This window comes from Atractosteus spatula, chromosome 14 (genome assembly GCF_055471065.1).
Source record: "Atractosteus spatula isolate fAtrSpa1 chromosome 14, fAtrSpa1.hap1, whole genome shotgun sequence".
In the NCBI taxonomy this organism is placed as follows: Eukaryota; Metazoa; Chordata; class Actinopteri; order Semionotiformes; family Lepisosteidae; genus Atractosteus; species Atractosteus spatula.
Window position 1 is genome coordinate 15,406,035 of NC_142719.1, and position 16,075 is coordinate 15,422,109.

General features: G+C 41.3%; 1 protein-coding gene across 3 annotated transcripts in view; it reads left to right on the forward strand.

The window, feature by feature from the left end:
• Window positions 1–16,075, forward strand: part of LOC148820750 (noelin-2-like) — a 115,411-nt gene that overhangs the window by 81,123 nt on the left and 18,213 nt on the right. For all 3 annotated transcript variants that reach the window (XM_088932973.1, XM_088932972.1, XM_088932971.1), the window contains exon 3: window positions 12,373–12,528. In XM_088932973.1, the coding sequence (XP_088789099.1) occupies window positions 12,373–12,528 (156 nt within the window). The remainder of the gene's footprint in view (window positions 1–12,372; window positions 12,529–16,075) is intronic.

The following is a 16,075-nucleotide window of genomic DNA, read 5'->3' on the forward strand; positions in this document are numbered from 1 at the left end:
TTCCTACTGTCTGATGCATGGCAGTAAAATAAAAGCAGATCAGAGCTTTGCTGAAAGCCCCCAAATGAGAAAGGAAGAGAACTGCATCCAAACTTTGAATGGTTTGAATGGCGGAGCTGAATTGTAGTACGGTGTGGTTAATAGCCTTCTCGGGACTGAGACGCAGGTCTGAATGGCTGATAACCATTACTGCACAATGTTACTTTAACCCACATCTTTAGTTCTCTTTGAATCCCCCCCCCCTCCATTAACTCTCATCTGTCAAGTCCAACAGCCTTCCTCTGCACTCTCTTTCCTGGGCCATTCTTCCTGCTCCCCTTAGTCACAGCCTTGCTCTTTCACACTTTCAGCATGGCACTAAATGCATGAGCTCTCTAATTCTATCAGCGTCAGGGCAGCTATGTGTGCACAAAACAGTACACAATCTCTCGGCACATTTGAAGGTTTTGTTAGATCAGTATGTACATATTCAGCCGTCTAGACTGTGCGTTCAATTTGCTTTAGTGGAAAGCACACTGCGGTATACTACGGTCACGGCTCTAAGAAGACTGACAGGTGGCACTTGTGTTGCAGTAGTTGTTACTGAAAAGGTAATAATCACATTTCTTAGAAATACAACATTTTATATGTTACATAAACATAAAATAACATATAATACATAGCCTAGCTTTCATTTTAAAATGTATATAATTTTAAAACTGTGTACAGTCTTTTTCTCTGAAAAGGACATTATATGCCTTGAATGGAGCCTGGATTGGACCTCGATTTTTAAATGTGTCTGGTTTCACAGATATTCTCAGAAAACAATGAATTTGATGAAGTGACTACAAACTAATCAAAACATCTGAAATTGTTACTGTTGTTAATTTGCCACACAGGGAACCGCAGCCGCCTGTGGTTGTAAGTCAAATCAGTACAATACTAAATGTTTATTAACAACATCCTGTCTCAATAATTATAGTATGTGATAAAATTGTTTGTCACTAGCATGCATACAGTATGACTAGCAGAGGAAAGCTAGGTTAATAATCACTTAGTACTGTACCGATTCTACTGACAACCACACGCAGCTGCTGTACTATGAGGTTTCACAGCGCCACCTGGCAGTTTGAGTAGTGCAATCCTGCATCAGATTATTCAAAAAAATAAAAAAGCCATAAAGCACTGCTGCTGATGATACCACTGTGCATGAAGTAGTATATTGACTGACACCTCACACAGTCTTGATGGCTGCATCTGTATATGATCAAATTAGTTCAATTTCAAATGCATTTAAATAAGAGAGAGCATCTTTGGTGAACAGGAAGAGATCAAAGAGTCAGACGCTCACAAGATGGAAGCGAGAAGCAAGTCAGTGCAGTTCTACAGAGAATTTTTATTACCTGATGCAATAATAAATGTCGAGGGGGAAGGAGAGTTTGTCTTCTGTACCAATTATTCTACATCTTTGCAGTCAGTGACTTCTGTTCATTCCACCGAAGGTCTACAACGTGAGGGCTCTGCAGACAGGCAGCCTTTGGAAAGGATTGAAAAAAAATTTGCATGCAATTATTGCCACGTTATTATCAGTTAGAGTTGCAGGCTGAACGAGGAGCTGGAGTGCTCGGGGCCGCGAGAGCAGGTTCTCGGACAGCTTCAATCCCTCATCAGATAAAGAGCTGCTTCTGGTGCCGGGCTGCAAAGTCTTAATAACTTCAGAATTTCACAATGACGATTAAGACTAAGGCAAACCAAAAAGGAGGAAAAGAGGGCTGCTTAGTTACGTCAAACAGCTTTTGATGGAAGATAAATTGAAAGCCTTTCTTCTGACATTGTATCAGGGCTGCTCGGCACTGAGATTCTAAGCTTGCAAAATATTCAGTAATACTTTAGATGAAGCTTACACTGTAAATAAGGCTTTAATAGATAATATCTACTGAATAATAATTTGTTACCTAATAAGGGTATAGTCTATAATATTAATAAAACATTAACCTCACGAGTAGATCATGGTAGATCAAGCTATGATCAAGCCTAGTGCAGTGCAGATATACAGTAGTGATGATATTGTAAACTTTAGACTAACACCTAATATCCTCACTACAAAGTATCAGTAACATTCAACAGAAATTCACTTTATAAGACCTTCTTCTTTAATGGAATATCCATTAAAACCTTATTCATACAACCAAATTTAAAGGATGACCAAAACATCAATCAAACACACAAACTTTTAAGGTTTTAAAGTTAAAACACTATTTTAAAAACAATAACCCTCAGAAATCCGAACAATTTCCCAAGGGTTCATGTGTTCGTCCAACAGGAATAAAGTAGAGCCCTCACCCCCCTTTGTCTCTTTCTGATAGGACAGCATTTCTTTTCTTGGCGTGCTGGGAGTCAGACAGGTGTAGAGCTGGGGCTAAGGAGGAGATTCATCAAAACCTGCATCACACACCCCCCCGCCGTCTGCTTGCGCAAAGGTTACAATTGCCACTCAAGGGCAGGCATTAAGAAAGGCCTGACATTTAATTAACCAGTCAATCTGTATGATTGATAAAGGACCAGCTCTCTTTGCTAAGAAGAGATCTGGCAGCTGGGGAGGAGGGGGGTCAGTACGCTGGGGAAAGGTGTCTGGGGTGAGGAGTGTAAATGGGACTCTGTGCCATTGCTGAAGACGTGCACAGTGGGGAGACGAGACCCCCTCCTGACTTTAGTGAGCGATGGGAAGGAGAGACCGAACAGACAAGCAATGTTTTTTATAATACAGGAAGAAAAGAAATGGAAAATAGAAAAGTGGGCACGCTAATGGAGCACAGTGGCTACTGCGGCTCGGTATTATTGACAACCTTTAGCCTGCCCTGTGTTGCTGCATTTGAAAAGGAGGGACAGGTGCTGCACAGTAACCTAATTACGTTTACATAAATCACAACAATCTTCAGTCCGGAAGAAGGAAGATAAAATACAGTTAGAGCTCCTTTTAAAAGAAAAATACCAAAATACTTAACACAAAAAATCACTTACACTTTACACACCCACTGCAATAAGAAAAGAATATTTTCCTTTCAGCCGAGAAGGAGTGTTTGATGCAACCAAAGATTGCATTGGGAGACCAGAGGTTGCTGCAGGTGATTCATTTGGGAGCAGGAGAAAATTAGATTTGCTGCCCCATTTACGACCTCTGACACAAATCCATCTCACCCCTCAGTGACCCCTCCAGGGTATAGCACCTTTAGACAAGTAGATATAGATTATGCCGTGAGCTGAGTGGAACAAAGGAAAGTATGAACACAAGGATAAAAGAACACCAGACTGCAGCCTAATGACAAGAAGAGGCCATTCAGCACATCAGGGGTCATCATTTTCATTAGCTCTGAAAGAGTCTTGCGTCACTGCTCCTTAAAGGCATCTTGGAAATCAGCTGTACTCTATGAACAGTATCGCAAACTCTGGTACCGGGAACCAGATACAGTTTCCAGCACTGTCCTTGTGCTCTTGATTTGAAATTATTACTAGGGCCAGATCTAATTCTGTTCCCTTTAAAAGTAAAAAAAAACACCTCCATCACATCTCCCCTTTGTAAAGGTTGAACTCCTCAGATTCTCCCAGTTGCTCTTACATTGCAAAAAAGAGAAACTGGCCTCTGTGATCTAAGAGTGACAGGAGGCCTTATTTCTGATGCCACTCATCACACAGTAAGGCAAATGTCCTATTCCTCACCTACCCTAAAACAACAACAGTTGGCAGATCGTTTTGACAAGACCATTAGTGCAACAGAATACATTTGGGGTTTGTGAGAGACAGCTGTCTCGTATTGAAAGTCACATTCTGTGTTCTGTTTTATGTCACAGCCAGCCTCAGCCTGACCGAAGTGTTTCTGTGTCAGCTGTAGCCACATGCTCCATACTCCTACAATTGTTGAACACATTATTTCCATTCCAATCTTGTTTTAACCACCAGGGACACAGGTTGGAATTTAAAGAGGGGAGGTGGGCTGGGGATATTCACATATTCTTCACCAAGGAAAAAGAGTCCCCTGAGAGTCCTGGGTCTCCTATGGGCTGCAGTTTCCGTTTGTCTGTCTGTTGCTTTAGAGCAGGACAGGTGCCAGTCTCTTTGAGCTGAGAGAAGTTGGTAAATCGGCCCCAATTAAGCCCAGTAATGAGTTTTTTAGATCATTATGGGTATTGATGGCATGAAAAATTAGACTATAAACACTATAGACTATAAACACACCAGGCAGACCAGTTGTGGTATTTTAGAAGACAAAAAGGCAAAGACCTGTGATGTGCGTTTGTCCCCTGAGGCAGCCAAATCTCCCACGTGCTTAACAAAGTGAGGCTGACGTTTGTACACATTTCACGTCTCTTTTGCAACACAGACAAATGATTATCTCAGGTAAACTCGTTAAACCAAGTTCAATCATTCCATAACAATTAATTAGTTTTTGAAGACAAAACAAAGAGGAAAAAACAGCACTAAACACGCTAAGGAGGGAGGGCTTTTATTACCTGGAGATGGGATTACGAGTGAGAAAAAACAGCAGGTTCGTTAAGACCTGCAGTTTATTAGGGAAGCGTGCCTTAATTACTTCATTAATTCTGTACAGGGAACTGAAAATCAAGGGGTCAGGTCAGAGAGGTGCCTCTTAAATGGTGAGATTTCAGAGCCAATTGGCAAATGAGCTTGGCTCTCAGGAGGACAGGAGCTTCCTGGCCACCACTCTCTCGCTCATAATCGTCTCTTTTATTGACTTTGTAAGCTATGAGAGCTTTTATTCCAGGATTGTTCTTTTTTATTGACCTTTCTGGAAAAAATAGCTCATAGCTCTTTAATAATGCAATATTTGTAATAATAATGTAAAAATTGTACTTATCACATTTTCATAATATGATTTGGTGTCTTCCCCTTGAAGGAAGTCAAAATGCACCCACTACACAGCCCATTTATCCAAAATAAATGACTATGACATTGAATTCAGACATTTTATAGGCTAAGTTCTTAAGCTTTATAGTCAGTTATTTTAGAAGCACTGTACATTGGTAATATCTAAAACTCCAAAGACTAATCAACTACTTCTGAAATAACATTTTTGTTTTGCACTTCTGATTTGTTTTTACCAAAGTCCTTTGTGTATAAAAGGCAGAAAGGTTCAAAATCCCTTCAGAAAAATTAAGAACAGCTGCTTTCCACTTGGCAACTGGTAATGCCTACAGTACAGATTTAAAAAAACCCCTAGGAAGGAGGTAACTTGTAGGGGTCGTAGCAGTTTCAGTGAAAGACACTTCATCAGCAGAAGAAAGCAGTTTTTCCCACAATGAGAAAAATGCCCCCAGCTACTGGCTTACAGCCAAGTTCTCAATCCGAGGCAAACACTGCCACAGCAAGACAGGAAACAAGGAACTTTATTATCGATCTTTGGCTCCTTCTCGTATTTATATTACCCACAAACTATGTTGTGAACCTTTTCTCTCTCTTTTAGTTCTAGTGGATTGCATTTTTTAAATCTTATTCTCCTCTCATCCCACCTTGGGAAATTCCTGGGGCCTGAGGGAGTCTTTGTGAGTGCCTCAGAGTCATGGCTATCGCAACTCTTGGGAAGGTGCCGTGGATAATGGTCCCGGACCAGACTGACGGGTGCGGGGGACTGTCTGTTGGGAATGCACTGAAGGACTGTGAAAATCCGTGATGCAGATTAGGGAGGCTGTAATCACTGACCATACAGTCAGACCTGCCTCCCAGTTCAGCACCTTGAGAAGGCGGACAGCTCCCCTGAGGAACTGCGGAAAAGCAGCAGGATAACTTGAGCCTGATCCTGGAACCTGCCTGGATGTGAGCAAGAATTTCTGAAACAAGTGAGCAGTGTTTTCAGGTTGTTGAAATGCTGCGAACAGACAATGTGAGCAAGAAAAAGTGAAATCCCGGGGATGCTGAAAACAAAAAGAAAAAAAAAGTTTGTAGCTCACTGGCACAGCTTTCCTTCAGCTAAGGCTTTTTGGAAAATTAGGCAAAACTTTGCACTCCATGACGAAAGCTGCCAGAGTAACCATTCTGTCAGTCCAGTGGAGATGAAAATGACAGTGTCTGGTAAAGAAGAGAGAAGGGCTTTGCCACAAGGGATTTAAAAGAGCAAGAAGGCGTTTAGTGGTTATTCGGATTGTCTCACCGTACTTACAGTAGCTCTTCGATGGTATGAAAGGAAAGAGTGGGGAAATGGATTGCTAACCTGACTAGTTCAGGAGGTATCGCAGTGCTTAAGCTGAACACTGTCGTTTTTCAATATTTTGTGCTTAAAACACAACATCATCCATTTTTTCTGCTACTAAATAAAACACAGTAACAGTCCTTTCTGAAGCTTGAATTATTAAAGTTATATACCTAGAAGGTATTCCTGTATTAAAATCACAGTTTTTAGACCCAAAACATAAAAACTCAATATTTTCCCATTCAGCAGCTAGGATTTTATGGACATTTAACTGTAACATCTCCAAAAATAGAAGATTTCTTCCTCATTTCAGTTACAGTTACAGGGCAATTCTGTTATGTGAGCCTTGACTCACAAACTGCATTTCAGTCCAGTTCAGTAGAGCCTAAATGTGGCTCAAGCCTACTCTGACTCATCCAGTGTTAAGACATTAAATTAACATTTCTCCACTGTGAATTCATGCATTTATGATCAAACACTGTTACTGGGTGAAAAAAAAACACATTTTAAATTACTCAATGGTATGATTTATTAGTCCTGATTATAAATAAAATATTATGGAAAAATAAACCATTACCATAAAGACTCCTGATGTATTAGGAAAAAAAGTTTATGCCAATTAAGGCATATTGATTACTAATAAGCAGGAATTTAAAGCAATTTACCTCTGACTGGACTTATATTTTACAGATAAAATTCATGGCCTGTCTAGAAAACAGTAATTGCGATCTATAGACCCTCATTTACAGAGCTCCAATTACCTAATCTAAGGTTAATTCCCAATCTGTACCTGTCAGCAATGTTCTAGCGTACTTAAGGTACCCAACATATTGTGTTAAGGTAGCTATCAGCAAAATCAGTAAGACAATTAAAAATCTGTTCAATGCTTTTCTGGAAGACAACTAGTCACTTTTAGTCACTAGTCTCCTTTTAAAAATGGCAATTCTCACCTCTGATTCAAATCCAGGCTGTCGTGAGAAGATGGCTCAGGCTCATTTATATCTTCTTCACCTTTATCACACGGATAATGAGACAGAAAGAGGGGGCATGCAGCTGATCTGGTTGAAAAGACAAGGGAAAAAATATGTAAGCAAGGTTAAGCATGACATCATTTGGCACTGAGGAAAGTATGTGCAGTAAAAACAACTAGATGGGATTTTCATTTTCTAAAAGAAACTAGAAAGGTAAAGACAAAAGTAGAAAAAGTTCAGTGTTTTTTCTCTGAGGTTTTGTTAACTCTATCAACATATTAAACTCTGTGAACATGGCATTAGATATATTTAGTGTAGGATTTATAAAATATTATTACTGTAAGTCAATGCTGATTCTGGGGAGCCTGTTAGCCTAACCTTAGTCTTGTCACAATTTACCCTAAGACAATTCTGTGGTATGCATATCGTAATATCTGAAAAGCACCTGTAAAGTGCAGAAACTACAGCACTTGGTTCTGCACTACAGCACTACAGCAGCTGATTTGGTTCGCAAGTAAATGTGAGCAGTGAAACCAAAGGCCACACTGAAAATAAATACTACATAGTAAAGCTCTCGCCACAGAAATCCATGGAATACCCAAAGGGGCCAAAATCAGTTCAAAACAGCCAGAATTTACAAGTTGACACCTCATAGCCCAAGAGGAGCCACACCAATTAAAGTACTGCCGATCCCACATGATCTTATATGTACCCCAGCAAGATACAAATATCAAAAGCTGCTAGTCCACAAGGGGGAGAATATTAAGACACCAAGAGTTAAAGCCAACAGTAATTCATTAAGTACCTTAAAAAGGGTTGTTTCAGTACACTGTCTAAGCCCCCGATGGACAGGTTCAAAGAGCTCATTAGATGCAGAATGAGACTGAATTGAGCTGCCCCTGCCCAATCTGGAATTCTACTGAGAAAAAGCGAACTGGAATTACAACGGTAGTTGTTATTTATGTGAGTGTCCTGGACGGGTTTTTTTAACTAAGATCTGATAAAAAAGGGCTACAAATCTATATGTATAGACCTCCGCAGATGTCAGGGATGAGGCTATCAGCAAATGGACATAAAGTAGAACAGAGAAGCTAGAAATGCACTTAGCTATGCATCTGAGTTTTCACAGTACCGGAGCAATTTTGTATTGGTATAACAAGCTACTTTTATTTTAAGCTGTATTACTTCTTCTATAATCGCACCACAGATCCCAATTTATATTTTAAAAAATACATCAGAAGAACATGGATAAGCATGGCATGGAAAACGCTTTGCTTGTTAAATGCATAAAGGAATTCAGTAGGTTATTCTAGGCTTCAATATTTAATTCAGGAGATTAATGTGACAGGCAGATTTTAGAGGATTCTTTTTTAAAGGTTCTTTGTATTTAATTATTAGGTCTTTGCAAGCCATAGAAAAAAAATCATGGCTACAATTTAATGCAAATGACACCAAGAATTTGTGATTTCTAAGTCATTATTTTGGTGTAGTTCACTGCATTTAAGAGAATGATTACTTAAGCCGTTGGGAGACAATTAGCATCTTGTTTAAGAAGCGGAGGTGAGATTTTTAAAAGCAGCTGCCAAGCTGTATTTAGTCCACAAACAAGTCTTACCGACTTAATTACAGGGCATTTTCCTTAATTATTCTTGCTGACTGCTAGTGATAACATCACATAAAAATGTGCTTTAGCCATCTACTACCTAATGGTTTCCTGAATCTGGAGATGTGAGGAAGGGTGGCCAGACTGAAGGTCTGAGAACATACAGTATCAACTTCTTTCTCTTGCATATGGATAAATTCCCTTCCCATCAAATTCAACAATATTCTATATTGTTTGCAATTTTTATTACTAGTTTTTATTTTTATATAAAAACTATTTTTATTTCTATAAAAGCATACAGTATGTGCAAAGCAACATATGAATATAAATGGATATTCTGTGCATTTCTTCTGCTTTTCTAACCTTGATATAAATATTACCAACCAGTACGATCATCGACATCAGGCCCTACGCACTGCACAAGGCCCAAGCTATACAGATGCTGCTAGTCTTAGCAACTACCCCATTCGTGCATATTCTCTCCATTTTGGGATAGTTCATTTTATTATGTCAACGTTCTATATATGAACAGAGTCATTGATCAAAATCAATCTACAGTCACAAAGGATGCGTTTAGTTTCAGAGGGTGACTGAACTGTAAATTGCGATGTGTTGCCTTAAACCATGCCAGCCTGTTAGGGTTGTTGCTGGGCTCATGTGACTGTGCTCCCCTTGATGTATGATTATGTAGGAGATTCCAGTGCTCTGTGATGCCCCCTGCTGCCTGGCTACTGCATAGGCACTCAATAACTAGATCAGGGTTCCATCTTGTCACTAAGGAAGAAAAGGTATTTGTCCTCCTTGTCAGGTCAGGAGGGCTAATCTGGCCCTGAGAATCTCTGACTGCCTGACTATCACATTTACAGAAGGGGGAAGGGTGTTGCAATAAAGGCAGTAAAAGACTCTCTTTTCTGATTTGTTATTCAAGCGTCCCTGATAGAGTCTTACATCAGCATCCTGTGTCTCGGGCATTAAATTTAAGGAGGCTCTGAATTAAAAATGCGGCAGGCACTTGGCATTCCGCAAGACTTACTGCAGCTCAATAGAAAAATACAATAAGAAAGAAACAGGTTATATCCTTTTGGAGATCTATTCACTGACAGCCTTCCAGAGTCGACAGCTTTATTGTAAGAAATTATGCAATCAGCAAAATGCTTCTTAATCCAGATGAGACACAACTGTGTGACTGATACCACTTACAGTACATTGGTTTGCCTATCTATTATGTCGATGGGTAAAAAGATCAGGTTAGTACCTGGTTGTGTTTTTGTGCAGAGTGTGGGTTTTAAAGTTAAGGAAAGCCTGACAGTGTAAAAGGCCACATGTCTTTGGCCAAACACGTCAGTGTCTACAGGCTACATTTACAGGTCTTCTGGCTGCTCCTGAGTCGTGACTGCGTGGGAAGACATTGCTAACATGACAAAACAACGAAATCCCCATCGAGCAGTTAGGCAGTAGCTGCAGACCAGCTTTGGTGATGGGCCATTAAGAGTTTATGTTCCAAACCCAGTAAACAAACCTATTCTGTGCACACATGGGGCCATAATTGATTCTGCAGACAGACTGACCCTCATAAACTCTTTTAATTAAACTGCTGAGTTTGCGCTGATTAGGAAGCACAGAAGCCAGAAATGGGTAAATCACAGAATTCAGCAGGTTCTACAAACTGTAGAGGAGGTACATGATAGCAGCAACATCCTTTTTTTCCCCATTGTTGGATCAGGAACATAAGAATGTAAGAAAGGTCACAGATGAGAGAAAGACATCCAGCTCGTGTGGTTTTTACTAGCTAACTGATACAAGGTTCTTGTCCAGCTATTGACTCAAAAGGAGCCATATTATCAGCTTTATCAATTTGTGCATACCTGTCTGTTTCATTGTGCCTTTGCCCTGTTTTACTGCCGAGATGTGTCAATAAAGAAAGGTTTTCCTTATTTGTATTACTAACTACACTCCAGCAGGTGAAGGACATTTCTTTTGGCCTGTGAGTCAGACCGGTGAAAGCTTAGGCAAACGAGCTGAGGTCTTTAACAGAGCAGTCAAGGCCCCACTGTGAACAGTGAAGTACAGCAACTGTGCCCAGATTGCAATGTGACAGGTTATTCTCCACTTTTTCCTGTCTGTATTTAATGATAATCAGCCATATAGTAGACGCTCTTACGCAAAGTCTAGTGGGGAACTAGGGCATCATCAGCTGGTGTTGCAGTCACTCATAATTATGCCTTACCCAAACGAAGATGAGCAAAGAGGCCCCGCAACTCCTTCAGGGCAGCATGTGACACAGAGGACACTGGAAAAACTCATGGGCTTGAACCCAGAACCCATGATTTGGAAAATAAACACCTTCAGCTTTGCCAGTGAACCATCTATGCATCTGGAATTGTGTCTTCTGGAGCAGCAGCTGAGTTTTATTGGGACTGTCACTCAGAGGAATTGGAATTGTTTCCATGGACTGAGAACAGTTTCTCTGTTGACAGTGGAAAGCTCAGGAGATGGTTACAGAATTAGGTTTCTGTCGCCTAAATGACATTTAATTTGCGTTTGCAAGATATTCCTAAACAGTGGGTGCACCCAGGGAGGAGCTGATAAAATCTAGGAGGACAGCAACAAAATAATGTGAAGTCCAAACTAAATGAGGCTGTGCAAACAGTGCAGGGCAAAAAAAAACAGCAATGTTGTGAAAGACAGAAGGCCTCTCATAAAATAACAAAACCTACAAATCACTAAGCAAATTTCAAGAACAAAAATGATGGGAGTACCAGCTGTATCACTCACTCAGAATTAAGTATGGTAATTGCTCAGATATTGATAGTCCTGAATTAAACAAAACTGAACAGCAGCAGCTTCAGATTAAATTCAAAGGCATGAGTAAACAGCTCAAGTAATCAGAAGGATTTATCCCTGTGTAGCTGTGCAGAGCCAATTTGAGTCATTAAGTACTACAGTATATGTAATCATTCTGCTGCTTGACTTGAAAGTTGGAGCAGCAGAAAAAGTCTATGAACTCTGAATCAGGTTTCAGACAGGAAGAAAGCAGGTTTTCAGACTGCAGAAGTGAGGTGGACACTGGACAGAGTTCACCTCCAAAGATCCAGATGTGAATAGTGGTCACTAATATATTAACACATCTTTTTCACCGATAGACAGGAGAGAGGTCAGTTCTATAGAAGCCAACAGTAAAAAACACAGACCAGACAAACCAGAGGTCACATGCGGAAACCAAGGGAAACTGCACCAAAAGTGGAGAAGTAGAGGCACTCTTAAGGGTGATGGGGTTCTGGAACAAGCTTCCCACGAGTGTTGTAGAAGCTATTACCCTGTGTTGAATGGACTGAATGTGCTCCCCTTGCTTCTAGACTCTCATGTTCTTATGCTGAAAGACAGGACTGTCCCACGCTGAGCAAGCCTGTTGCCTAGGGCTAGGGTACGCAATCCTGGTTCTTTGAGTCCGCCTCATCACATGATTTCCAGGCCTACTGTGAACTACACAACATGCTACATTTAGGGTCACACCTGAATAATATGCCCTATCCACCGCTCCCAACCCAGAAAATAAAAAAATAAGAAAACAGAATCCTCCCCACCCCTCTGATAAACTCGCTCTCTCTCCTCTGCAGGTACAGAACATCTCGCAGTCCATGGAGGTGCTGCATCTCCGGACAGAGAGAGACCTGCAGTACATCACTAAGACCGGGTCCCTCGTGAGCGAAGTGAACAGCAAGCTGAAAGTGGCCTCGGAGAGCACCAGGACCTTGGACCCCAAGAGCTTTCAGGTAACACCACCCTCCCATTCACCTTGTGGTGCGGCGTGGGATAACGCGAAACACGGCAATCAGAAACCGTGGTGGCTGACGCTCTTGTGTAGGTTCGATCAAGTATCCCCTCATCTTTTTTAAACTGCTGTATAGGGGGATCAAAATGATTGTTGTGGATATTACTTCTGTTATTTTCCATTGTCACTGACGAAGAGCCCCAGCGACACCCGTCACACATCAACAGTCCACGGAGGTCTGAAAGAACGTGCCTGTGAGTGTGGAAGAGCACGTGCAGTACAAGTGACCTCTCGATAGCAGTCCTCAGGGGGTTAACAGAGTTACAGCATAATGTCATAAGGTCAGAAACGGGTGGAGGCCATTCCTCCCGTTATGCTCATTGCATTGCTAGTAGCTTGCTGCTGTCTGCACTGCGGCCAGTGCTGGGCAGGCAAGAGCCGTGGCTGGCTCCCAGCTGCCTTCACTTTCACAGGCTGCCGGTAGCAACAAAGTCCCAACTTCGACACGGGAACCAAACCCAGGCTCTGGGGGGCACTGTGTTCAGATGGAGACCCACCGACTGTCAGCTTGGGAAAACCAAAAATAGCCTCTTTCCATTTGATTTTCCTATTCACCATGTACCAATATTCAAGCACTCAAATTCATAAAAATCATTTTTCTTTCTCCCACCCCACCCCCCAAAAAATAAAAAAATGCCCAGCTTTAAATCAACTTAATGAGAGCCCCTGACACGCTGGATGGGGAATAATGAATGGCGTCTCTTTCTCATTCAATCCAGCATCGTTGTTCCTTGTAATGGGTTTTCATCTGTTCAGTGACAGTTTTTAATAGTGCTCTCTGCAGAACAGAGTTCTTTTTTCCTGACTTTGCCATTCTTTCCCCATTGATTACGTTAGTCAACATCAGAAGCGTTCGCTGAGCACTGCATCTCGACCCACATCCGAGGTTCTGATGAAGCTTCTGGAGAGTATAGTGAGTGGTATACGATATTGATATATGATAGGACACTGCACGGCTCAGTAAAGCAATCTAACATGTGCCCAGTGTCTTTCACAGGACAAATTAATCTTAATCACCGGTTGACAGGCGACAGCAGACTTTAGATTGAATCATCAATGCTTACCATAGTCACTCGTGTTCCTGTGTAATCGGTCAATTTAGAAAGCAGGAAAACAATAGAAAAAAACTGAGGTCACCATTCTTGCAAATTTATATAATCTCTACTGTAGCTCTTTGCCTCCGTGTCTAACACTGTCCATGCTCACTTTGAAGTGTGCCAAACAAGTAAAGACACACAATAGAGCTCCTCTTCCTTCTAATCAAATCCTCAAAACCCCCAACCCACTTTAAGTATGAAATACCTTGCTTCATTCACCAAGCAGCTTCTGCACATTCATTTCCGGCCTGCTTGAGAGGAATACATTGGTTTATGATGATGTGAACCCATACAAAAATACCAGATGGATGATGGCAGCCTTCAAGCAGCACCCTAGGGGATAGATTTAGGAAATATGTGTTCACTCATTACTATCTTCTTCAGGACAACAGTAAATACTGTAAGTAAGCACAGAATTTAAATCACGGAACGTTATGTTTAATTTAGTCAATAAATTTATCAGACCAGATTTATCAATTTATCTAGAATGCTGTGCACAATTCTGGTCACCACATCATATAAAGGACATTGCTGTCCTGGAAAGAGATCAAGGAAGAATCGCTGAATGAGTTTCTGGTCTATATAATATGTCCAACAGTACACTGACATGTTAAGAGACGTGTTAACACTTTGTGACACAGTGGGTAGTGGTCGATGCCGATTCCTTTAGGCCTTTCTAGAAAAAGAATTAATGTGATCCTCAGACCTAGAAACCGAGTGAGCAAGATGGGCCTGCTCTCGTTTTCTCCCTTTTCTATGTATCTGCATAGTCCTGCTCCATTCAGAGGAATGTCTTACTGACGTCCACTGTTTTCTAAGGAAAACTGAAAGAAACTCCAGTCCAGCCCTAAACGGATGCTCCCAAAGTGCCACCTACAGTACAGTAAAGAAAGCCTGTTTCGGCAACAATACTTTCCGCAAGAGTTTCAGTATGTTTCAGGATGCTATAAGGAGCTGCAGTTCTCGCTGTTTGAATTGCTTTCTGAACCTCTGGAAAGCTGGATTGCGCCACATTTCAATCCATTTCAATCCAATTCCAGGCTTGTATGGAGCTCGTATTTGTCTCAAAAGGGTGTTTTGAGACATCATCTGAGACTTCAGATGATGCTTTTGTCACGTCACTGAAGTAACTCAATACATTTAATCAAGAGAACCCTTTACCTCAGGGGCTGAACTGGCTTCAGCTCAGCCATATCTGTGTATAAGTAGTGCTTTTGAAAACGGAGGGTTTTTTCGCCACTCCTGGATGCTTACATAGTGTGTGTGGTGATTTTTTTTCTGATCGACATGCGAGACTGGGTGCTGGGTGCAGTCGTGAAGTTCGCATTCGTACTGCTCCTGGGCTGCTGCCCTGCCCTGCACAGGGGTCCCCTGCACTGCCAGCATACAGTACAACAGATGACTCCTGGTACTCACCCTGCCACCTTGAGTCTCCTTTGTATGGAAACACTGCGGAAAAGGCTCCTCTCGGCTTTCGGGAGTAGCTGTCTGCCATCAAGCTCTGCTTTTTAATAACTCAGGCTAATATGTTTGCTTTGCTTCAAGGGAGGAACCAATTGAGCTGAAACATACACGACATATTTGAATACAGTACATGCTATTAAGCTGACAGGGAGACACGCCTGAAAACACGTCTGATCACAGTAGCATTAGTAGCTGTTAAGGCAGAACAGCTCTCAGACAAACCTGGAACACAGAGCAGGTAGCTGGCATGTAGTCTTTACAGTAGATTGGCAGCCTTAAGTGGTTGTATTCACTAAAACACACTACACTAGCTTCAAAGCACTTCCGATTATTAAAACAGACTTTCTTTTGTGCAATAAAATAGCAAATCTGCAATAATCCCTTCTAGACAATCGTAAGTTACCTGCGTAATACCTGCCAGCTGTCATAAAAATCAACTCGGGAAACACCTGCTAAACACTATAAGCACTGTAAATTTGCCCACTTTATCTGAAGAACCCCTAGCAGTCGAAACACCTATGCTTGCTTTCTACAAAATGAAACATTGTTTTTATTGTTCAGAGAGTTCTGTCAATATCTGTTTAATATTATTTATAAAAAATATATTTTGTTACTGGTTACATAGGATAGTGTTCTGTACACGGTTACAGTACATTGAAGCTTTAATAAATAACATTTGTTGGAAGCAGGTTTGTTTCAAGCTTTTTCTTGCACTCCTGACTGCAAGTCTAAACCCAAACTCAGACGCACGTCTGAGTTTTAAAACCTCTGCACGTGAAAAAGAGGATTTTTCCAAAAATACGGCTTGCGGGCCATTTGAGTCTTCATCGTGTCTTATTTAAACAGCGTTTCTGTTGTCACACCGCCATTTGTGGCGACCTATAAATAACACGGCTCTTGATAGGAATAATTCCTGGCTTGGCCGGG